Source organism: Physeter macrocephalus, unplaced genomic scaffold, assembly GCF_002837175.3.
Source record: "Physeter macrocephalus isolate SW-GA unplaced genomic scaffold, ASM283717v5 random_1753, whole genome shotgun sequence".
Lineage (NCBI taxonomy): Eukaryota > Metazoa > Chordata > Mammalia > Artiodactyla > Physeteridae > Physeter > Physeter macrocephalus.
The window spans coordinates 1-25000 of record NW_021147004.1 but is presented as its reverse complement, the minus strand read 5'-3'; the positions used below and the strand labels follow the sequence as shown (position 1 = coordinate 25000).

The 25000-nt window shown below is 48.3% G+C and overlaps 2 protein-coding genes across 4 annotated transcripts; one reads left to right on the top strand and one right to left on the bottom strand.

The window, feature by feature from the left end:
• The first annotated feature begins 6 nt into the window (after positions 1 to 6).
• Positions 7 to 17531, top strand: LOC114483951 (intersectin-2-like). 3 transcript variants are annotated; one of them, XM_028487276.2, is made up of 11 exons: positions 7 to 1167; positions 4096 to 4202; positions 5468 to 5651; positions 6365 to 6463; positions 8184 to 8366; positions 9143 to 9358; positions 9930 to 10051; positions 10783 to 10865; positions 13480 to 13563; positions 14012 to 14185; positions 14701 to 17531. In XM_028487276.2, exons 1-11 carry the CDS (start codon positions 1075 to 1077, stop codon positions 14856 to 14858), a joined length of 1503 nt encoding a protein of 500 aa, XP_028343077.1. In that variant the 5' UTR covers positions 7 to 1074; the 3' UTR covers positions 14859 to 17531. The 3 variants fall into 3 exon arrangements, with proteins under 3 accessions (XP_028343077.1, XP_028343078.1, XP_028343080.1); XM_028487277.2 differs by having other exon boundaries at positions 8199 to 8366; positions 14701 to 17529; XM_028487279.1 differs by lacking the exons at positions 13480 to 13563; positions 14012 to 14185; positions 14701 to 17531 and adding an exon at positions 10242 to 10694.
• A 9-nt stretch (positions 17532 to 17540) lies between these two features.
• FAM228A (family with sequence similarity 228 member A) lies at positions 17541 to 24956 on the bottom strand. Its single transcript, XM_028487280.2, is given in 6 exon segments — positions 17541 to 17742; positions 19395 to 19454; positions 19456 to 19540; positions 22681 to 22837; positions 22956 to 23043; positions 24373 to 24956. Coding segments are annotated over 6 exon segments (726 nt in total). The 5' UTR covers positions 24535 to 24956; the 3' UTR covers positions 17541 to 17568.
• Between the last annotated feature and the right edge of the window lie 44 nt (positions 24957 to 25000).

The window sequence follows — 25000 nt, the reverse complement described above, 5'->3', positions numbered from 1 at the left end:
CTCCTGCTTCGGACGTGCACCGCTACCGCCTCATGTTGTCCCTTGCTGGACACCTACCTGCTTTTTCTTTTTGCCTGAGGAAGGGCTTTCTGAGGCGTTTCCCCTCCCACTGGGCCTACGGCAGGCCCTCAGCTTCTTACTGAATGACTCTGGGTTAACGTCACTTCCCAGTGTGACGGTGAGCTCAGCTCCCATGTGCCTGTACATTGATCCGAAGTGACTATGGTACTTCTCACTCTGATGCCATGCGAGATGGCTGGGGACTGCCCTCAAAGCCCCCGTGGCTGCAGTGTACCCCAAACCACCAGTTCCTTGTTCCAGTGGGTTAAGACAGTGCTCTTGCTGGGAACTGCTGGGCCCTGGAGACTTCAGGTTTCCTAACTGAGCACTTAACTTTGAGAAATCTAGAGAAATGTTTCTCAAACATTTTTTAAACAGTGGCTCACAGTAAGAAATACATTTTACATCCTCAAATACGTACCTAACTAAAAATTTTCACAGGACAATACTGACAGATCCTGTGCACGTGGTAGGTAGTTTCTAGTTATTTATTTTGTTTTGTTTTTGTTTAAAAAAATCGATAGAATGGCCCACCAATAGCTCATGACCTGCAGTTTGGAAAACACTGGTCTCCAGCATTTGATTCACTTAATCATTACAATACTTTGAAAATGTCTCAAGATGGTGAGACTAGCATAGATTCTTCACAAGGCTCCACACAGTTCTGGTTTCTTTGAGGCCATTTCTGAAAATCCTTCATTCTGTCATTACTTATTTGGAAAAGAAATTGGGACCACACCGAGCATCGCAGGCGTTGCAAACAGTTACAGGCGTTGCTAATTTGCGGCTCTGGAGCTCTGGAGTGGCCGGCGGTTAATCGCGCTTTTGCAGGTGTGCGCTGTTCGCCCGAGTCCCAGGGCCCTTTGGCAAGCCATGTGGTTCTTTCCCGGCAACATTTGCAAACCCCGTGTATCTGATGATTCATGTCTGTTTTCTCCGAAGAAGATAAAATAATATTTTGAAACTCTACCCTGCTTTTCCACAGGGTGTGCAGATCTCCAGACCCTGGACACCATGCAGCCAGTGGAGAGGAAAAGGCAGGGCTACATTCATGAGCTAATTGAGACTGAGGAGCGGTACGCGGATGACCTTCAGCTCGTCGTGGAGGTGAGGGCATCGCGGGCTCCGCCGGCTCCTTAGGGGGTGGGGCCTCGTGGCGAGGTATCACCTTTGGTGAGTGAATTCTCAAGCAGTGACGGGAGCGCTCACACCCTCAGAGTGCTTCCTCTGACCCTTGGAGAGGCCTTGAAGATCTCAAGTCGGCTCTTTCTCCTGATTAGGTAATTCAGAGTGAAGAGAGAGAGAAGAGGCACTCAGTGTCTCAGTCGGATGTGGTAGAGGCCCCATCAGGAAAGACCAGGGTACAGAGTAGGTGGGAAGGCTCTACAGCAAATGGATCTGCCTCAGACTTTTCTCTGGCGATGTCTGCACTGCTCTTCTGGCACCTGATGCTTTCATAAAGTTTAATTATTTCCAGAGGAATGGTGAGGCAGTGGGAGTGTTCACCCAACCTTTATATCAGTTTGGAAAACCAGTGTACTGTAAAATAGCTCCCAAATCTCATATATTTATTACCGTGTTTGTTTGTGACTATTAATGTTGCCAGCAACCCCTAAGCAGACGACGGCCGTTAGAGTGGCACTTTTAAATGGTTCGCGTTTGAGCAAACAAAGTAAGATTTTATACTTTTATTATGCCTTTGTTTCCATGGCTTTCAGTTCCCACAAAATGTGTCAAGGCCCTCAGATGAGACCAGTTTAAAAAAAAAACTTAAAGAGAACAGGTGTCCCCACTCAGGCCCAACAGGTGCACTGTTTACGTGGCCGTGACCTTGAGAACACACGGTGCAGAAGCTGAGTCCTGCATCTGCCCCAGCAAGGCCTGCCCCCGATTCATTCTCTCCCCTGAATTCGGGCTAGGGTCTCAGACATGGCACACTTGTTCCTCTCAGACGTTCACTGTCCTGAACTTCTCGGTTGATAACGTCTATCTTCCCCCAGGCTGTGAGCTCCTGAGGGCAGAGACTATGTCCTTCGTTCTACACCCCAAACGTAGCCTGGCCCTTTACAGGCCTTCCCAACAGGACTGAATTTATGTGTGGCTGGGTGTGTTTATGCCTGTCTGCACTTCTCTCACCAGGATGGATGGCCTGGAAGAAAAGCCCATCTTTTTGATTAACCCCTACAAGTGTCAGCCCTGCTGCTGGTCAGATTCCAGTCCTAAGGAGTTGTAAACGGGTGTGGAGAACCGCTCTGACTAGCACAGAAGGTGAACAGGGGCCAGGTGCTCTCCCCGTCTCAGGCCAGCCTCTTAACCACTTGGGCTTGGTTATTCTCCCTCTGTGCACCTCACAAGACGCTTTGAGGGGTTAGGGTAAAAAGCACTGCCCACAGGCAAGGGCTTCTCATTACCGTTCCCATGGAGGGCCCCAGAGGACCCAGCCACCCCATCCTCTGCTTACCTCACTGAGGCATGCACAAAGCAGGCAAATAGAACAAATAAACAGTAACATAAATTAATCAGCGAGTGAAAGAACAGACAATCAGATGCTTTCCCTGTCCTTCAGGAGCAACCTCAGGGCAGATCAACCTTGTTTCCAGGGCTCTCTCTCAGGAGTGTCCAGACATCTTCAGTCTGATTCTGGAACCATAGAGGTTTAGAGACGTTAGTTCATAGCACTTTTATCTGAGTTCTTTGAATCCAGGTTCAACTCAATGCAGTAAACATTAATTTAGAACAGTTTCAATGGAGGGTAACGTCATGAGTATTTTGGAGAGATTTCATGTGAGAAGAGTTGTCTCAGATGACTTCACCATTTCTGTAAGGCTTTTAAAGTCATTCCCTAGTTGTTTAGTGGAAACTTGAACTTAGAATCAAAAAGTTGTTTTAGGGCTTCCCTGGTGGCGCAGTGGTTGAGAGTCCGCCTGCCGATGCAGGGGACGCGGGTTCGTGCCCCGGTCCGGGAGGATCCCACATGACGCGGAGCAGCTGGGCCCGTGAGCCATGGCCGCTGAGCCTGCGCGTCCGGAGCCTGTGCTCCGCAACGGGAGAGGCCACAACAGTGAGAGGCCCGCGTACAGCAAAGAAAAAAAAGTTGTTTTAGTTCTGGCTCCTCCACATTCTAGCTTTGTGACCTTGAGCAGATTACTCTCTCAGCTTTTATTTCTTCGTGGGTCAATTGGGAATAATAATACCTGACTCAGCGTGACCTACATCATCTATGAAGTTAATTGAGAAGCACACATGTGCATGTACACGTACACGTGTGCATGTACGCACACACAAGCATATGCATGTATGTGCGTATCAGAACTTTGTGAAACCTTAAGTGCTATGGATTACCAAAGTGTTATCATTTAACCTCTGAAATCCACATGTGCTTGGTGGCCAGTCTTGAGGATAGGAAAAGGCATCACTCTTTCTTCTGGTGCACTTCTCACAAACTGCTTCCAGACCGCTGAGGTGCTCAGCCTGACAACGGTCATGCTCCCTCAGTTCTGCAGGCTCTTCCAGTGTGTGGGTGCTTTATGCCCATGGTTTATTTAACCTGTATAACACCCTGAGGAGGTAGGTATGAGAATCTCCTCTTCTTGATGAAACTGCTGGATTCAGTCCTTAGAATCAGCCCTGATAGGAGACAAAATAGCAAAAAGTAGGGAAATTTTGCAATTTAAAATTTAACAGTCACAATATGTTTGTTTAAAAGTGCCGGGGCGAGGCTTCCCTGGTGGCGCAGTGGTTGAGAGTCCGCCTGCCGATGCAGGGGACACGGGTCCGTGCCCCGGTCTGGGAAGATCCCACGTGCCGCGGAGCGGCTGGGCCCGTGAGCCATGGCCGCTGAGCCTGCGCGTCCAGAGCCTGTGCTCCGCGACGGGAGAGGCCACAACAGTGAGAGGCCTGCGTACCGCAAAAAAAAAAAAAAAAAAAGTGCCATGATCTTCCTAGTTTTAGTGTATGAAGATAATGTTTTATTTAGACCACACAGGCTGTGTACTGCACTTAAGCTGACTTCTTTCCCTTGTGTTGTGAATTTAGGTTTTTCAGAAACGAATGGCAGAACCAGGTTTTCTCACTGAAGGAGAAATGGCCTTGATCTTTGTTAACTGGAAGGAGCTCATCATGTCGAACACGAAGCTGCTGAAGTGAGTCGTGAGCATCACCTGTCGTTGCAGCGGACGGCCCCAGCCCCAGGGCTGAGACTCACACCTAACTCTCTGCAGCCAGGGCTGCTTAGCAAAGAACTTTCACTGTTTTCTGTTCACTCGGGCTTTTTTAAAAATATAAATTTATTTATTTTATTTTTGGCTGCGTTGGGTCTTCGTTGCTGTATGCGGGCTTTGTCCAGTTGCGGTGAGCAGGGGCTACTCTTCATTGCGGTGTGCAGGCTTCTCAATGCAGTGGCTTCTCCTGCTGCAGAGCCTGGGCTCTAGACACATGGGCTTCAGTAGTTGCAGTGCATGGGCTTAATACTTGTGGCTCACAGGCTCTAGAGCGCAGGCTCAGTAGTTGTGGCACACGGGCTTAGTGGCTCCACAGCATGTGGGATCTTCCCGGGCCAGGGCTCGAACCCATGTCCCCTGCATTGGCAGGCGGATTCTTAACCACTGCGCCACCAGGGAAGTCCCTCCCTCAGGCTTTTAATTTTATCATCATTTTATGAAATGCTCTCTAACTCTGAAATGCATAATTATTGAAGAAATATAACAAAGAAAATATTTGATTAAGCAAAGGAAAAATTAAATCATTAAACAAACAATATATCAACATGTGGTTCCAAAATATACTTGACTCTGCATCACATAGAGTCCGGAGAGAAGCTGCAGCTCATGGCCTAGGCATAACTGGCTGGTCTGGCACTCTCCTAAGTCCAGTGTGAAATTCCGTTTCCTGTGGTGATTTTCTGTCCCTTATGCCCGTGGGGACAGGCTCCTGTGGGGAGGCATGAGCAGTCCCAGCGCTTGCTGCCTCTCCGCCCTCCTTGGGGCTCAGCAGCTCTCTGGGAATGATGCCGCCTCCACACCTGGCCTCTGTGGGCTCCTGCTCCCTTTTTTCCCTTACAGAGGGTGGAAATGTCTTTCTTCTTGGTTCAGCGGAAAACAGGTTAGAAAATTTTCAAAAGAAACTTTGCTGAGAAACTAAGCTGAATCCAAAACAATTCCAAAGACCTAGGAACACCCAAGTGCACAGACATTTTCTTCTTCTTATTTCTAGCAGCTCGCCCAGGTTGGCTGGGCAGGCAGGGCTTTAGGCCCTTGCTGCCTCCTCCTCCTAACTTTTCCCTCACGGTGCCAGAGATTTTTAGGTAACTCACTGGTCGTCATTACCGTTAGTCTCGCAAGGTATTCATCCTTCATTTGCAAAGCACATTCAGTTAGAAATGGGAAGTGAGAGTGTGTGTTGGTTGCAGGGCCTTGCGAGTACGGAAGAAGACTGGGGGTGAGAAGATGCCCGTGCAGATGATTGGGGACATCCTGGCAGCTGAGCTGTCCCACATGCAGGCTTACATCCGGTTCTGCAGCTGTCAGCTGAATGGAGCAGCTCTTTTACAGCAGAAGACAGATGAACACGCAGACTTCAAAGAATTTTTAAAGGTAACTCCATTCTGGGAATGTAGGCAGGCCAGCCTTGTTCTGAGCCAGGAGGCAGGGGTGTATGGTGGCATGGTGGGGAATCTCAGCAGTGGAGAAGGCCATCTCCATCACCTTCCAAAGGAAACACAGATATGGCAAAGAATTTTCTGATTGCTTCGAGTTGCCTTTCATGTTGAATTGATTTTTCTTGGCACTGGGACCATGATTTTGCTACCAACTCTGATAAGAATAGGGGTAGAAGAGGATGCTTTTATGAGGGAAGACGAGGACTTCACTTGGGGGTATGCTGAGGTATTGAGGTGCCTTTGGGACATCCAGGTGAGACGGAGAGTAATTTGGCAAGTGTAGAGCTCCACAGCTGGTCTGGTCACACTGTGGGGCTCAGTCGGGTGGGATCTTGGGCAGAGGAGAGGAAAGGAGTGAGGAAGACCGAGAGGGTCAGTGGGCTGGGAAGACAGTCTGGTTCCGGCAGCAGTGGGAGGGAGGGCTCGCACAGGCTGTCAGACGCACGTAAGGAAGAACGGAAAGCGTCCGCTGGCTCTGGCACATGAGGTGGGATATTCCTGCTGTTAACCTGATACGTATCATTTTGGATCCTGAGTTTTTAAAAGAAGTTAGAAATCTAAAAGGTGGTCAAAGTCAGGAGAATAGCCAATGTTTCCTTGTTTTCCTTAGGCTATGATTTCCTCACAAGCCTCTCAATTATTTTGCAGAAGCTGGCATCTGACCCTCGATGTAAAGGAATGCCCCTTTCCAGCTTCCTGCTGAAGCCCATGCAGAGGATCACCCGCTACCCCCTCCTCATCAGAAGTGTGAGTGCCCGGCTGGGAGAAGCAGGACCCTTTGAGGTTCACAGAGGCTGATAGAGAGCCTCCAAATACACCAGCCACCCACCACATGGTCTGACTCCACTGTCTGGTGGACCAGGCACTGTGTGTGTGTGTGTGTGCGCGCGCGTGCACGCGTGTGGACCAGGCACCGTGTGTGTGTGTGTGTGGTGTGTGTGTGTGCACGCGTGTGGACCAGGCACCGTGTGTGTGTGTGTGGTGTGTGTGTGTGTGTGCACGCACCCATGGACACACATACAGTCAGAAGGGATAAATCCTTGAAGTGGGCAAATAAAAGAGGTATCCGTGGTCATTTGGGTTACCTGTCCTTCCCCTTCCCAGGAAGCTCCCTGGCCTCTCGGGGTCACGAGTGTATGTTGTCTAGGCAGGGCAACGCCCTCTAGGTCTCCAGCTGTGGAAAGAGTCCACAGTTAGTATGACCTTGGGGTCCAGTCTTCCTGCTGAGATCTGAATTCATCTACCAACTGAATATGTAACCTAGACGTCCCAGCAGTCTCCAACTCAGTGTCCTAGACAGCTCATCATCGTCCCCTGGCTGTATCCTACCTCAGCTGGCTGACTACACAGTTCCTCTAAAATTCCATTCATCTTTTTGACACAAACAATGTTGGCCTCTCGAGCTGATATGCCTTCTAAGGAGAAGGCAGACTTTCAAAGGATTATTCCACAGGTAATCACTGAAGTAACTTTAATCATCTTACAAAGAAAAACAGAAATAATATAAGACTGTTTCTTTTATTGATTATGCCTTGATCTCTCGTCTGTAAGCCATGTTAACTCAATATAGACCTTATGTTACAGAGCTAATGTCACAGTTCTGATACCAAATGGACCCGTTAATCCACAGTCCCTTACCTGAAATATTGGGGCCAGATGTGTTTCAGAATTCAGAATGTAATTAAAATGCTGTATATTACATCACACCCCAACAAAGCCTGGGCAGCACCGATAAGCAACATATTAATAGTCCTACAGAGAAATTCATGAATAATCACTATAGACTTAAAAAGTTCATCTCTTCAGTTTAGGTCAAGTTTTGCCACTAAATGAGTAATGAAAAACACTTTAGGCTTTCAGAGCTTTTTCACATTTTGGAACTGTAAATGAAGCACAGGAGTCATCTACTGATGGGCCTGCTGATTTCCAGAGGGACCACACAAATTTGCATTCTCTATCCCTTTACCTTTGGAACATTAGTGTGAAGTCACTTCCCAGTGAAATGAATGCATTTTCCTACATGCTGACAACATGGTTTTATTGTGTTTTTTCCATGGCAGGGGATTCATTGCTTTCAGCCGATTTCTCAGAAGGATCAATGACCCAAAAAATGTAATGAAATGTTGCTATTCAGCAAGTTAACATACTTATCAAAGGTGCAGCCAGTTTATACTGGAGGGTTCACCCTAAAGGCACATGGCTTAAGTTACTGGGGGAACTAGGGAAGTACCCTTACACATACAGCCTATCCCCAGACCCAGCTAGAGGGCCACCAGAGACCCACAGGGCACTTGGTCCATGTAGCGCTTGGGCCACCCTCTTGTCACTGAGTCACCTGTCTCCCCGAGAACTCGGGGGCCCTGAGCCTCTCAAGGGTAAACGACTGTCTCACCCACTATTGTATTTCCAGCGCCCAGCACCTGGCTGGCAGGGCAGGTGGAAGACGTAAGACATCCCACATACGTAGCCCCCTATCTTCCAGATTCTGGAGAACACCCCAGAAAATCACATAGACCACTCCTCTCTGAAGCTGGCCCTCGAGCGGGCAGAGGAGCTCTGCTCGCAAGTTAATGAAGGAGTTCGGGAGAAGGAAAATTCAGACCGACTGGAGTGGATCCAGACTCATGTGCAGTGTGAAGGTCTCGCGGAGGTGAGGCCTGTGGGGTTGAGGTGGGTGCCGCCAGGCAGGCTCTGGGTGGGGAACCGGGTTCGTGCCTTCCCCTAGCGTAGACAGTCTGTGCCTCTCAGCTCAGCCCATGCAGACTCACCATCCTGCCCATTCTTTGGTTGTCATCTTCCTTTCTCGTAAAAAGAGATGTTTTGAGTTCTTTGAATTCAGCCGGTAGAATCAGTATTCTGTGGTTTTGTAAGTATTTTCACTGTGCCAGTTTGAACTTGGAAGAGAAATAAATGTAAGGATCTTCTGTGTAAAAGTGAATGATTACAGCCACATTCCCACCTAGAAGGCCTACTGCACCTCCCCCCCCCCTTTTTTTAAACATCTGTTTCTAATGTTAAACATTTAGACTCAACTTATAGAACACCGAAGACTCCACTGCGGTTACAGAAGAGAATGCAAAGCTTATTCAGTCTTTTTTTTTTTTAAATTTATTTATTTTTGGCTGTGTTGGGTGTTCGTTTCTGTGCGAGGGCTTTCTCTAGTTGCGGCAACTTCATCGCGGTGCACGGGCCTCTCACTATCGCGGCCTCTCTTGTTGTGGAGCACAGGCTCCAGACGCGCAGGCTCAGTAGTTGTGGCTCACGGGCCTAGTTGCTCCGCGGCATGTGGGATCTTCCCAGACCAGAGCACGAACCCGTGTCCCCTGCATCGGCAGGCAGACTCTCAACCACTGCGCACCAGGTCCAGGGCACTGGCCTCGCCCGGGGTGCTGGGAGTTACAAAGTGACAGTTTCTTTCTCTTTAAGCAACTTGTTTTCAACTCCCTCACCAACTGCCTGGGGCCCCGCAAGCTCCTGCACAGCGGAAAGCTGTACAAGACCAAGAGCAACAAGGAGCTGCATGGGTTCCTCTTCAATGACTTCCTGCTTCTCACCTACATGGTCAAGCAGTTTGCTGTTTCCTCGGGCTCCGAGAAACTTTTCAGCTCTAAGTCCAACGCTCAATTCAAAATGTATAAAATGGTAAGTGTCACATTCCTGGCAGTAGCATCAAGAGCACAACGAGGTGTTTCCTTTACTTTAAGGACCTCCTTCACAGCCTGAGCCTTTCCTATCCTCATGGGACTCTCTCCATCTGCCTCCAGACGGCTCATGCTTCCTTTGTCACTTCCCAGGGAAGAAGCCTAGTGTGGCTGGGCCTTCCCTGCCCACTGACAGCCACGAGCCGGATTCCGGCTTCCTCCCCAGCAAGCACGATGTGTGAGCCCACCTCCGTCCACATTCTGCATCGGGTCTCTCCGTAAAACCAAGGCTGACGCAAGGGTCAAGTGTCAGTGCCTGGAGGAGAGACCCTGTCACGTGAGCTGTCACAGACACTCAGAGCTCCTGTCCCCACTTTAGTAACATCTGATCTACCCTAGATATTTACTTTCACGAAACAGAGGCAGTTTCTTTTCTCCTAAGTAAAGGACTCTGGAAGCTAGACCCCTCTACTTCTCGACAAGGCTCTTCAGAACAGACAATTCTCTGGATGTAGGAGGGTGGAGTGTTCTGACCCATTTCACAGCCTGTGTTTTGGCCCTAATTCTTTCAGCCCATTTTCCTGAATGAAGCCTTGGTGAAACTGCCCACAGACCCTTCCAGCGATGAGCCTGTCTTCCACATTTCTCACATTGACCGGGTCTACACCCTCCGAACAGACAACATTAACGAGAGGTCAGTCCTGACCACGTGTGACCTGCCTTGAGGCCTAGGGGAAAGCCTGACCTCTCCCTCTGCCATAAACCCACCTCCAGCCTGTGCTCACGCCCTACTAATTCCCCCTCCGCCACAGTCCCACTGGCAGGCCTTGGTTTAGATGTGCCAGGTTACCGCAAACGCCTCTAACACACTTCCCTGTTTCCAGCCTCTCCTCGGGATCGTCTGAAGTGGGAGAGCCAACACCTCACTTCCTACTGCAATCCCTCAGGGACAGTCTGTGCGCCTTCGCCTGCTCTCTGAGGCCGTCCCGTGCCTCTGGGTCTCAGTCCCACCCCTGCACTCCAGCCGGATTGTCTGCCCTCCCCCACTGCCCTCTGCATTGGTGCTTTCCTCCCTCCCTGCCTGGCCAGCTACGCGTCCTCTGTCCTCTGGGTGTAGCCTCCTCCTCCACTGTGTGCACAGCTCTCTGTGCAATAGAACTTGTCATTTGTCGTGCTGAGCTGCCATTGCATCTTCCATCTCTGTGCGCCCAGCACCTGACAAGTGCTTGGTGCCGTCAAGAACTTTCTAGAAATTCTCAGCTTGATCCTCAATTAGCAAACAAGTCCTTCAGTTGAATTACTGTGAAGTCTATGATTGGGAACTTCTCAAAGCCAAGGTTAGCGAGCACAGAGCTCTGGGGCTCCTGGTTGACCTGTGAGACGTGTGAGAAATCTGCCCGATGGCGCTCTCTGCTTCTCCTCCAGGACGGCCTGGGTCCAGAAGATCAAGGCGGCATCTGAGCAGTACATCGACACCGAAAAGAAGAAACGGGAGAAGGCTTATCAAGGTAGTCGGGGGTGCCTGGGAGGGCTGGAACCAGCCACCAGGGGGCCCTGGGCACTGGGCGGGGTCCCAGCTTCAGGGCACAGGCTGCTGCTCCTGCAGTGAGGGGATAAACAGGGACAGCCTGAAAAGACCAGACTTGCCACGAGCGAGCTCGGCAGAGCCCGCTCGGCCTCCCACAGCCGTTTCAAACCTCCTGGGGGCCTCCCTGAGCCCCCCGCGCTGCCCCCTACATAGACAGGGGTCATCCAGTGTGAGCCCTGGGACCTCCCTTCTCTCTGTTGGCAAAGTCTCTGTCCCTCCTCCCCACACACACTTTTCACTCCTGTTTCCAGGAACAGGGGTCAGTCCTTTGCATAACCAGCCCCACCTCTGCTTGGTCCATTTTGCTCCATCAAACTTCACTTCTACAGCCTGTTTCCCCTCAGCTCATCCACACTCTGCTTCTCCTCCCTGACCCAGCCTCTACCCCAGCCCTCCTCCAGGTCCAGCCAGCCTCCCTCTCCCAGCACTGGGTCCAGGACCCCACACTCAAGAGCCTTTCACTCTGCTTGCTGTCCCATCACTCTGTGCAAATGGCTTGCTCACACGTCAGTGACCACCCCCAACAACTTTGCTCGCTTTCCCCAACAGCAGGAAATTGAGGTCCCTCCCTCCCCTGGACCCCATGACACCCCTGAGGGTCCTTCTACCATCAGATCTTCTTTCATCATCTCCTTCCTAGCTCTGCTTCCTCCCACCGTACCCCAGGAGTTCTGAGCCTCTCTCCCTCATGTCACCCCAGCTTCAGTGGTCACGGCTGGCCTGCTGTCCCTGCAGCCCCTGCTCTCCAGAAACACCTGCACCACTCCTCCCGTGGGATTAATTAACCTCCTTCCAGAAGTAGCTCCTCCCGAGAATCTCAGTGGACGGTAGTATTGTCCTTGGGCGCACACTGGAAATGTGCTGACCACCCCCATCCCCCCGCATCTCTAGACAGTTGCTGAGTCCCGCATGTTCTCTCCATGGTTCTCTTCCCCATTTGCATAGTCCTGTCCTCTCCTGGTGGCACAGCCTTATTAAGACCCTCCAGTCTCCCACCAGGCTATGGCAGGAGGCCCTTCCCTGACCAGTCCTCCCACTTAGGTTCCTGGCTGCTGGAGTTGCAGCTCTTTATGTTTTTTTATTCAGGTTTCCCTTATTTTGTTATATACTCCTGAAAGGTATATGTAAATTGGCTTTTGCTAATTGAATCCTATTTTGATGGTACTTTAAAGGCATGCTATTGAAAAATCAATGATTGAATCTTTTCAGAAAGCATATAATCTCTTAATTGGTCGAAGATAAAGTTTTTCTTAGTTTTGCTTAACACCATTATCTGTACATACTGTTATGCACTTTCCACGTGTTCCATTCTTTAGACATTTATTACTTACTCTGTGCCAGGCCCTGTGCTAGGCTTAACTGGGCCTACAAAATGAATATGGCCCAGCCCTGCCTTCAAGGGGAACTGAATGCAAGTGCCTGCTGGGCGGGTGGGCACATAGGAGCGGTGGGCCACTTCTCACAGAGAAGGTTCTACTTGCCCTGAGCTTTGGAAAGTCAGTAGCTCACCAAGCAGCTTTTCTGTTAGTTTTTAAACCCCTAAGGGCAAACCCTGCTTAACTAACTTTATAGTTACCAAGATAATCTGAGTTCACCAACTTATTTCTCTCCATATTAAAAGTGTTTCTGAGTACCTCCTTAAATAGAATAAGGTCTTAAGTAAAAGTTTATAAGCTAAAGTGTTTACATGTAATTGGAATTTTGGTGAGTGGTTAAGAAAGTAGACTTTGAGGACTTCCCTGGTGGTCCAGTCCACTTCCACTGCAGGGGGCATGGGTTCAATCCCTGGTTGGGGAACTAAGATCCCACATGCCACGCAGCACAGCCAAAAAAAATAATAATTAAAAATAAATTCTAAAAAAAGAAAGTGGACATTGGTATCTGATGTTTTAAGTTTTGACCTTGCTGTTTAGAAGCTCTGTGACATAAGAATGTTATAGTCATGTCTAAGACTCAGTTTTCTCATATATGACAATGGCAGTTATAAAGAGCTACCTTGTAAATGTGCAGTTTAACTATAACTTATGTAAAAGTCGATCACATGTCTAACACAAAGTATCCAATAAATGTTAGCTGCTTTTAAGTGCTGAATGAATATAATGTATGATGATGTTATTACTATTACTACTTGCTAGGCAGTTGAGGGGTTAATACAAGGATGAATAAACAATCTGTGCTCTGCCATGGCCCCTCCTGACAGAGGGGATGGACTGACACAGAAGTTCAGACCCAGCAGGCTGTGGGATGCACAGAGGAGGGGAGGGATCCGGGAGGTGAGATTGGACCTGCACGTTGAAGGATGTGTAGGATGCTGATGGGCAGAGATGGTGGCGAGGTACCCTAGCAGGCGACACAGCCTGGGCAAAGTCAGAGCAGCCAGATGCTGCCAGGCCCAGTTCAGTGGCAGGTGAGGCTGGGGAGTGCTGGGGTTGGTCAGAAAGACAAGACTGTGAGTATCTACAGCTTAGCTTCATCACTGTGCTGTCTGCCTTCTCAGAGAAGAAATTAACATCACTCGTCTTCCTCTTTTGTAGCTCGCTCTCAAAAGTCTTCAGGCATCGGGCGTCTGATGGTGCATGTCATTGAAGCTACAGAACTAAAAGCCTGTAAACCAAATGGTAAATGCTTCTTTCATTCAACTGGTGTGGTAACTACCCTGCTCTTTGCTGATGACTCTTCTGAACATTGAATAACAGGACACTTTTAAAAAGTCAATTTCCAGTGCCACTAAAATGGTTATTGGACCAATATTATTATCACTCTAGTTTCCCAATAAATACCGATGCCTCCTTCCTCAGTGCTTCTGAGTGGAGAAAGCAGGAAGCAAGCTGCACTGACACATGCTCATGGGGAGCAGCCCTGGCGTTCGAGCCCACAGTCAGTCCCTCCCCAGGTTTATGACGCTGTCAGCACTGGGAACAGAGACCACAAGGCAGACGCAGACCCTCAGGCAGTGACCCCTGCGGCCATGGTCTATAGAGGAACATCTGTTTAGCTCCTGCTCTGCTCAAAGAAGGCCCTGTTGTCACATGCCACATGTATATTGGTTTGTTTGTTTTTGTTCAGGAAAGAGCAATCCATACTGTGAAATCAGCATGGGCTCCCAGAGCTACACCACCAGAACCCTTCAGGACACACTAAATCCCAAGTGGAATTTTAACTGCCAGTTCTTTATTAAGGATCTTTATCAGGATGTGCTGTGTCTTACCATGTTCGACAGAGACCAGTTTTCACCAGATGGTGAAGTATAACTCGGGCTGGGGGGGTGGGGGCGAGGATATGAAGTTTCCCCCATACTCTAGGATCTGGGGTCTGGAAGCAGGGTGCTCAGCCTTGTTTTCACCCCAAGACACCTAAGGGCAGTGACACAGGCCATGGTCCTCAGCAGCTCTCAGTGGCTGCAGGTGGGGTACCTTCTCAGGGGAAAGGGAGGGGGTGGCCTCAGGTGTGTTTCAGGTCTTTGACCCCAGTCAGCCCTGCCTACCTAATGGAAATGTGCTCCTGGCACCTACTGAATGGACGAGCCATTCCCTGACCAAAGAGGCTTGGATTCCCAGCAGTTTGAGTTTCCCTCACACAAATCCCTTGTTCTCCATGCATCCATCCATTCACAGTATCCAACAGCCAGTAACCAAAAGAAGTTACTTGTCTTGAATTTGAAAGTTTTATGAATCCTGTTTCAGACACTCCTTCTGTGATAGTTTTTTAACAGTTTTTTAAAGACGACTTTTGACTCTCACTTGTCTATTCACCAGATTTCCTGGGTCGCACTGAAGTTCCAGTGGCAAAAATTCGAACAGAACAGGAAAGCAAAGGCCCTACAACCCGCCGACTGCTGCTGCATGAGGTCCCCACCGGGGAGGTCTGGGTCCGCTTTGACCTGCAGCTTTTTGAGCAAAAAACTGTTCTGTAGGGGCCTTAGGGATCTGCCCACTAGGCTGGGGCTGGAGAAGATAGCCGGTGCTGCCCCTGAGCTGGCGGAGCGTCACGCCGCTTCATCCATCACAAGGCCACACGTGCTGGGGCCTCTATTTTATTGCACAGTAAATCGCTAGCAATCTATGCAAACATGACCTTCCCTATAAATAAACCAAACCCCATAGCACAGTGCCTTGTATTAGTGTTAACATGTTCGGCTGTGTTTAGATGCCACGATTTCCATTTTCAGGGCTATAAAAAGTATTACGTGGAAATGAGGCATCAGACCACCAGACGTTACCACTTGGTTGAATGTGTCCACTGTGGGTGGTTTGGGTGACGCTGTAACCATTCCACACCACGTGACCTCTGCCGGGTCACAGCCACTCAGGAGGTGAAGGACTGGGAAGAAATGCTGCAGCCTCAGCGTGGGAACAGCCTGATTACGGAAATAGTGTCCACTTGTGCACTGAATAAAAACAGAAACTTGATCATTTTATTCCTGATTAGATTTTATCATTCTCTGCTGAGACAATATAGTTTGAAATCTAAGGGGGAAAGCTTGATTTACTTTAAATACTGTGAACTCTAATGATGTGGAAAATATTTTTCAACGTTAATTTTCTGAAGTATAAATTATTTATGTAAATTCCTTGTTTTTGCGTATGTCATAGGACATGCATCTTTAAGCTTTATCATTGCCAACATGTACAGAAAGAGAATAAAAATGTAAGTTTATGAATGTAACTTCAAAGCCTGACTGATTTACTTTCTATGTGAAAGGCTTTTAAAAGGTAATTTCAGGGACTGCTTGTAATGAATCCAAATCTCCTTTCTGCAACGGTGAGAAAAACCAAGGACAGAATGTGGCGGGGGAGTAGTCAGGAGACCCCAGAGCCTCGTCTGACTGCCATTGACTTGCTCTGTGACTCTGGTCACTTTACCTCCTGTTTCTGGGGCTTGGTTTCTTTGATGGCTAGAATGGATGATCTCTGGGGGAGCTAGAGCGATCCCTTTTGAGTGCCTCTGTTTGCCTAGCTGAGCAGACAGCTCAGGGGTAACTCAGCCATGAAGAAAACGCACAGGTATTAAAGGTCATCAGCGGTCCCTCAGCCCCTCCAGCCCCAGAAGCACCTGTCTCCCTCCCCCTGCCCGCATGCTGCCAGAGACACATCCACACCTCTGAGCTGTTTACTCAGCCTCTGGATTTTGAAATTTGAACTCTGTCTTGAACACTGATAAAAATAAGGTCTTTCTTACACACTAAATCCCTGGGTTAGTGAGTACAACTGGGAAAAGATCTGCCTTTTGAAAGGAATCACACAGGCTGAAGAAGCCCTGATTTCTCAGGGAGCAGGTGTTCCAGGTTCTCTAGCAGCTAGAAGGAAGGATTCAAATGTCCCCTCACCACAGCCCCTGTTTCTGCCTAAGAATAATCACTGGACAAAGAAAAACTGGAAAACAATTCAGAATATTCAAGGAAAAAAATCATCATTCCAGGTATTGCTCCTGGGCACTGATGGGCTAAAACACAGACCTAAAAGAAATACGCCCCAGTGTCAAAGGAAGAGACCCTCAATATCTGAACCCAGACAATTAAGAATGTTGCTCAATTTAGGGAAAGTCTGGCTGCTCAGGCTCAGCCGCACTGAGCAAAGCAAACTGCTGATCTTCTACAGGGTTCTGAGACTCGAGCTGTGTTGGTTATGGAGGCAGGTGTGGGCTGATGTTCACAAGTCTGCCTCTGACCAGCTGACTTTCAAAGCATACAGCTGCCACTGATGGGTCAGGCAGGCTTAAAACCAGTCCTGGGGTTACCTGTGACCATAGCTATAGGATCATCCTTTCCTGGGACTGTGGGACTTCCTCACTGGGATGAACTGTGGCTAGTGTCATGTCTCCATGTCTAGATATGTTAGCATTCTTGTGGGACTTAGGACAGAGGAGCCTGCAAGAGGTGAGTCAGACAACTATGAAGTTACAGAGGATAGTTAGTTAATGGCAGTACGTCCAGCAAGTCCAGTCACCCCCTTTGATGGAGGAACATGGCACTGCTCCGTAAGAAATCACATTCTCTCCTGACAAAAACGGGAGCCTGATTTTCTGAAGGGCGAGGAAGGGACTACCTTACAATACCTACCCCTCCAGGGGAAGGACTGAGTGGCTGGAGGAGGGCCCAGCAAGCCCCTCCTGTGCTTTTCAGGATCAGGGTGCCCAGGCGGGCAAGCGGGACAGCTCCACCCTCTGAAAGGGGACCCAAATTCTGAGCAGTCTAACATCACAAAGTCCGAGTGGCTTCGAGGAGATCGAGTGCCCTGGTGAATGACCGTGTGCTTTGGCACCAGAGGGACTGGACGTGGGGTAGAGAACACCGCCACTTTCAAACCGTGCTGCTGACCTGGAGCGAGTTAGCAAACCTCTGAGCTTTGTGTAATGGGAGATGATAATACTGCCTTGCTGGGAAATATTTTAAATGAATACACAATACCTCACGCAGTTCCTGATTCACAAGGAGAGCTCAATAAACAGTAACTTATTTGGATATTCCTCAGTTTAGGGAAAGTCTGGCTGGTCAGGCTGAGCTGCACTGAGCAAAGCAAACTGCTGATCTTCTACTTTCTATTTCTTTCTTCTGTTTTTCCACTTCTGGAGAGAAAAAATGTTGGCAGCGTTTTAACTGTTGTAGAGACACTGCAAATTAAAGGTCAGCAAAGCTTTGTTATAAACGGCCCCTTATGGGGCGCAGTTCCGGGCGCGGCCGGGTGCCACCCCAGGACCTCTGCTGTCATCACTCTTCTTTCCATGGGCTGTGACCTCCACCTCTGCTGGCCTTCCCCAGCTGCCCAGGATCTGGGTCTGTGCCGTCTGGTTCCTAAAACCTATTGACAGAACAGCTGAGTGTAGGGTGGGGAAGAGGGGCTCACGGGACAGGGAGGAACTTCCCAGCTGATTCCAACTGACACTCATCTTCCAGGCGGCTTCCCAGCCAGCCATCCCCTCACCTTACCCTCACTCTCTCTGGGGTCTGCACCTCTCAGACAGGGCTTCCCGTGTCTCTGGACTCCACACAGCACTAACTTTCTGTGGTATGGCAGAAAGGACCAGCTGTCCGTGAGACGCCAGCTCTCCCTGCCACTGTGCTGAGCAGCAGGGACTGCTCTTCCCAGCACCCCCTGCCCCCTGCAGTTAGGGGCTGCCTTGTGACTTGGTCCTGGGGGCCCACTTACACCCCCAGGGCAGACCTCCTCCATGACCTCTTCCCTTTTGAGGTTCACAGGAATGAGTTTCTGGGGCAAGACTGGCAGCCAGGTGCTGGAGATGAGAAACGTTCCTTCAGCCAGGCAAAAAGACTGCATGAAAGAGGGACGGCCTGCCAACCTGCTGACCCACCGGCTCTGGTACAGGAGCAAAAAATAAACTTCCAGTGTACGTAACCCACACTCCACTTTTTGATCTCTTGGGAGCAACAGTTAGGCTGCCCTACCGTAAGGGCCTGGCTGACCACAGTCACGTTCAAACCTGACTGAGCAGCTGGCTCCCCGTGCTCTCAGATAGAATTACGCTCAGAGGTTGTAACTTACCACATAAGAGGCATCCGTTTCTCTCTGGACAGACAGGAGAACAACGGGATTGGGTAGGAGTTGGGTCACAAAATACCTATCTAACAAGGTTTTCAAGCTAGAGAGAAGGACAGCCCCTCACGCTTTGTGTGTGGTGGAGGGAAGGAGCCAGGCTGGTGAGTGAAGGAGAGACGCAAAAATCTACAGTTCGCTCAGAATGGCAGGAACCCACTACCTACCAAGTGCCCGAAGCCTTCCCTGGAAGCGTCCTAACCCTCAGGCTTCAGGGTACAGGGTGTGGGAGAGAGGACGGAAGGGGAAATAGACCGTGAGCTGTCAGCTGTGCCAACCGGGGTGTGAGCTCTGGGTAGGAAATCTGTGCATGGAAATTTGCTGCACGTAAAGGCCTTTCATATATATAAACTATCATTTTGCCCTCATTTTTTTTTTTAGTATAAATTTCATTTCAAAAGATTCCCACCTATTGTGACCAAACTATGGAGAACAAAATTTTTGGTCTGGTTTGGATGTAATAAGCAGTAAATGGTAGGCAAATGGCAGGAGAGCAAAAACTCAGAAAAAAAGAGCTGAGGATATCTTAGAGGAAAGATCCCCTCTGGCCAGGTTTTCCCTCACCTTATGAAGGGCACAATCTGTCCCCCAGAAGTGGGGTCCGGGGTCCCACAATCTCCTTTCTGAGTGTCTTTACCCAAGGCTCTCCTGCTAAAGAGTGCCTAAAGGGTGCAGCAGTACTGAGCCCAGAAGAGACCCCACCACTTCTTCTGCATGAAATAAATCCTCCTTCTGCCTCCTCTTTCTCACTCCCTTCTTTGGCTACTACTGCCTGTTCTGCCCTCGGAGTCTGTCTGAGAGGAAGGGATTTGTCAATGGATTCTGGACTCTGCTTGCTATCTGTCGGATGTTACACAACTCTGCCATCCCAGCACTGTTCCCCCCAGAGCTCTGCTCACCAGACTCTTCTTTTCATGCTTTTTACTCTCCTGGCCAAGCTTCGAGGAATAAAACTGCCTTTTCAAAAACAGTCTGACTTAGGTCACCAGTCGTTTTCTCTTTATCAGGCGGATATTTCTCTTCTGCACAGACAAGCTTTTCAGGACTGCAAAGAAAAGTAGAAAAAATTTATCTTAACTCAGTATAAACAGAATTGTACCATTCAATAACTGTCTGAAAATTAAGTTAATAAACTCAATACTCACTTTATGAAAAAGAGAGACTGAGGGCTTCCCTGGTGGCGCAGTGGTTGAGAGTCTGCATGCTGATGCAGGGGACATGGGTTCGTGCCCTGGTCCGGGAAGATCCCACATGCTGCAGAGCAGCTAGGTTCGTGAGCCATGGCCACTGAGCCTGCGCGTCCGGAGCCCGTGCTCTGCAACGGGAGAGGCCACAACAGTGAGAGGCCCGCGTACCGCAAAAAAAAAACAAAAAAAAAAAAGAAAGAGACTAAGAAAACATCACTTGGTGGCCGTCAATCAATCAGTCTGCCCCACCCACACCTCTGCTGATGCCACTCTTAGGCAGTAAGTCATGTGACCTTCTCAGGCTGTGGCTGAGGCACCTGGCCCAGAGCCTCAGTCCCTAGAGTTGTAATTGGGACAGAGGGGCTCCAGGCAGCCTTAGAGGGTTCAGACCAGAAAGGCAGGACCAGGGCATCCATTTTCCAGGACATGTACAAGACAGCAGAGAAAGAGAAAGGAAGCAGGTTCACAAAGAGAAGCTATGACGAAGGCCACATAGTCCCAAAGAGGAAAGGACCAGCCTCGTGGTCCCTCAAGTGGCCTGGCTATCTTCCTGACTGCTATGGTCTGAATGTTTGTGTCCCCCCAAAATTCAGATGTTGAAACACAACCCCCAATGTGATGTTATTAGGAGGTGAGGTGTTTGGGAGGTGATTAGGTCATGAGGGCAGAGACCTCATAAATGGGATTAGTGACCTTATAAAACAAGCCTAAGAGAGTTCCCTCACCCCTTCCACAGTGTGAACCAGAAAGCAGGCCCTTACCAGACATTGAATCTGCCAGCACCTTGATCTTGGACTTCCTTGCCTCCACAACTGAGAGAAATATATTTCTGTCATTTATAAGCCACCCAGTCCCGTATCCTGTTATAGCAGCCTGAACAGATGGAGACACTGACTGTGGTTTCCATGACAGACTGATGCTTTCTAACATACCCAGGCCCCCTTACCTTTTTTTTTAACTTGAGAAGGACTCTGCTTTTCGTAACCAAACTGTCTCTAACATAGCCACCTTGCTGTTAAGTCCTTTTTTTACTTTATTGAACAGCCACCTGAGGCACCTCCAGGAGTGTCCTCTCAGAATGTTTCCCAGGGCTGTCTCCACTCCTGCCCTGGGAAGCCCAGGCCTATCTAGAGAAATCACCTCCTCCTTCATTCCTCCATTCCTTCCTTCCCTCCTTCATTCATTCATCCCACAAGCATTTACTCATCATCTACAATGTTCCAGCTAAGTGCTGGGAGCACCAAGATGAGTTAGCAGCCCCTGCCCTCAAGGGGCTTGCTGCAGAGGCAAGAGGCAAATGGGGGAGTAGAGGTACATCATCGTGTGATAATCCTCTCAAGTGCTGACTTGACCCAGATATTTCTGTTCTTTAGTATATTTCTTTTCTTTACGAAGTGGGGATTTTTTAGAAGAAGGCAGAAAAGGTGGCAGGGCTCAGAGGGCACCTTATGTGCTATGTTGAGTCTGGACATTATTGGAAGGGTTATGGGAAGCTACTGAAGGGTTTTCTGTTGGGGAGGGTTGATCACTTCAAAAAGGTGGAGAGGTAGAGAGTCCATCAGAAGAGACAGACCCAAGGGCAGAATACCAGTTAAGGAGCTATGACTGTCTATAAAGGCTGAGGAGCCAGAGAAGGGAGATGAGGAAATAAAGCAATATAAAGTCTTTGTCTTGCTAGGGGATAGGAAGTTAAATAATTATTGACATTTAAATAAAAATATTTGTTAAAACCGATAAAGAAACCATGAAACCAGAAACAGAACATAAAACTTGCAAATCATAAGAAAACAGAAACAAAGTAGTGTTGTTCATTCCAGCAAAACTCAGGATGGGGGTACAAAAAGGAAACACCAAGAAAACACAACAGGACTTTTTCTTTTTTTTCTTTCTCTTTCTTTCTTTCTCTCTTTCTTTCTTTCTTTTTTTTTTTGTAGAATTTAGAAGTCTGCACAGACTGACACTCCTGCTGCAAAAACTAGAGAAAAATAAAAAGAATTCACCTCCTCCTGGCCCCACAAAATTCATATTTTAAAGTCTTTGGACAGCAGTGTAAACAATTCCAGAGAGGAAAGAGCCCTTCCAGAATGAGCTGGCAATCTCTGGCTACTTTGTCCCCTGGGAGCTTTGGCCAACATCAGGTAGCAGGGACTGACTCCTCCATGCCCCCGGCATACCTTTTTGGTGGATCTTTCCTCCTAGGCCTGGTGCTGCCCTGGAAAGTGAGTAGTCAACCTTGTTCTGAACACCACCCCACCCTGGGGAGGGGGGAGTCAAACCAGGGCACTTGAAATAGGTCCCCCCAGGCCCTGAGTATAGACAGCCTTCCCCAAAACCCATCTGAAAAAGAACCAAATAAAATGCTAGAACTATAAAAATAAAACATTGAAAATAAGAACTCAGTGGGTGGGTTTAACAACAGATTATTAGACACAACTGAAGAGATAATTAGTAAAAATACCTAGTATCAAATATGGGGCAACAAAAAGGATGGGAAATACATGAGAAAGGGTAAGAGACAGGGAGTACAATGAGAAAATCTAAAATATGTTTAACTGGAGTACCAGAAAGAAAGTAGAGAGAGAATATGGCAGAGGTAACAATCAAAGAGAAAATGAATGAGAACTTCCCAGAACTGATTGAAGATATCACTTTACAGATACCAAAAGACCCATGAATCCTGAGTAGGATAAATAAAAAGAAATCTGCATCTAGAAACATCATGGAAAACTACTAAAATCAAAGACAACAAGAAAATCTTAAAGGCATCCAGAGAAAAAGATAATTATCTTCAAAGGAACAACAGTAGGATGGGCAATTGAAAGAGCAAAAGACAGGGGATGTATGTTGAAAGAAAATATCTGCCAACCTAACATTCTTAATCCTGTGAGAATAGCCTTTAAGAATGAAAGTAAAATCTTGAAAAGGCTACATACTGTGTGATTCCAACTATATGACATTCTGTAAAAGGCAAAACTATAGACACAGCAAAAAGAGCTACCTGCATTTGCTACGAGTTTTGCTTCCCACAGGCCTTGCAGAAGCTTTGGGCTGCTCTCTTGGAACCACTCTGTGGAGACTGAAAGTCAGCTGGGGCAATCTGGCATACTGTCTGGCCTTCTCTAGTTCTTTAAATTCTTTTAAGGTACATTGTTTTCCTACAGGAAGATAAAAATCTAAATCAACACTCTTAAAGTCAACTCCAGTCACTCTTGGAGTAGGAAATCACTTGACAATTGAAGTCTCTAAAGACAAAGCCCCATGATCACAAAGTACCCGTCTTGTACTGAAAAACAGCCCTCCGCTCTTCATCAGACTCTTGCTGTCTTCTAAACAGAGGATCACAGAACGGTGGGGCCGTAACCTGTGAGAAAATGACTCTTTGAGGACCCAAGTACAGTTTGTATTAAGCATTTTAAATCTGTCTGAAACATTCGAGTGTGGCCTTACTCTATACCAACTCGGCTGAGAATAAGGACCCAGGAATAATGTCATACAGAGCAAGGGAAGCGTAAATGCCACCTGCCTCACACTAGGATATTTCACTGAGCCTTAAGTGGCTGAATGGAGCAAGGGCCACCCAAAGAGAAGACACATACTCCTGTTCAGAGTTCTACAGTATCACTGCATCAGTCAACAAATATCTGCTAATGCCACCACGTGCTGCATCCCAGCAAGGTCCTGTCCTTGGGGATCTCTCAGTCTAGAACAGACAAGTCATAGACAACGACCACCTTGTCATGAGAGGCGTCAGCTCGGGTGCTTTAGGAGCACAAGGCAGAGCCCTAAGCCAGCTTGGGAGAAAGAGCGCCCCCTTGGGGGCTGACCACTGGTCTCTAAGGGCCCGTGAGAACCGCGGGGCAGGAGAACATCAGTGTGCTGAGGGTCAGGGACCAGCTACAGAGGTCGTGGAGGAAGGTGATTTTCTCCTCCCCCAACCTAAGTATAGGCTTTGGACAGAGGGACTATTTCCCCTTGTTTACTTCCCCACACACTTGACCTTGACCCAATGCTGTTTGCAAGGACAACATCCACTGAATGAGGAGACAGCATAATGACTGCCCAACACAATACAGTGAGTCCCCCAGAGCCAAAAGAACCTTCCTATCTTCACAACCATGATCTGCCTTGGTTTTTGGGAGAGGCAAAATAAACCACTTTTCTCTTGAGCCACACACATTTTTTTAATGAATAGTATTATCAGATGATCACTTTTGCTACACAGGAGTAAAATACCTGAAACCTACATCTCAAAATTTTAACGCCTATATTGTCGGTTTAAAATGTGAAGACTCATTACAAGTTCAACTACTGGCTCCCTGGGCGGCCTTCCTTGCATCCCTCCTTTCACCCCCCCTAGAAAGGAGCTCTCCCTGCGCTGGTTCTGTGACACTCTCATCACACTCACTGTCCACTTATCTTCCCCTACCTCCTGGGCTTCCAGTTTGCTGAATGGGAGTGGATGGATGAATGAATGGACGAATTATCACACACATGCAAGTGCCATTTTCACAATGTCAATTCCCAAGTAGTCGAAATTATTTGGGGTTCCTAATCTAAAACTCAGAGGAAATGCTTTTGTGAATTTTTTTTAAATGAATGCAGAATAACTATGAGACTTCTAAAATGACCAGGTTTTCCCCAACCCCAGAGCTTCTAAGAATAAATAGGTAAACATAAGAAACTTACTTACCTTTCCATAATTTGAATTCTTTTTTGTCATACAAAAAGGATTGTAGGGGCTTCCCTGGTGGCGCAGTGGTTGCGCGTCTGCCTGCCGATGCAGGGGAACCGGGTTCGCGCCCCGGTCTGGGAGGATCCCACATGCCGCGGAGCGGCTGGGCCCGTGAGCCATGGCCGCTGAGCCTGCGCGTCTGGAGCCTGTGCTCCGCAACGGGAGGGGCCGCAGCAGAGGGAGGCCCGCATACCACAAAAAAATAAAAAATAAAAAGGATTGTATACTTCGGGATCATAAAAGTCTCCAAATATAATTTCCTTTAAAAAAAAAAGTATACTTAAGAACAAAGCATTACATTTAAACGTGTTTTTGCAAGATTCAAAAAAGCCAAATACTTTATTCCATTTCTTATATACAATCATAGATTCAAAGGGTTGGAAGAAACCTCAGAAGTAATTGAGATTGCAGTGAGAGTCCACCACCTTCTGGGAGAAGTAATCATCCAGCTTTAGTCTCAAGTCATCCACTAGCCTTGTTTGAGAACCTTCTGCTCCATTAGGCAGGTACTCTCTTGGTCATTCTAACCACCAGAAAGCTTGTCCTTAAGACAGAGCTGAAGTCTGCCTCGTCACTGCCAGTTCTC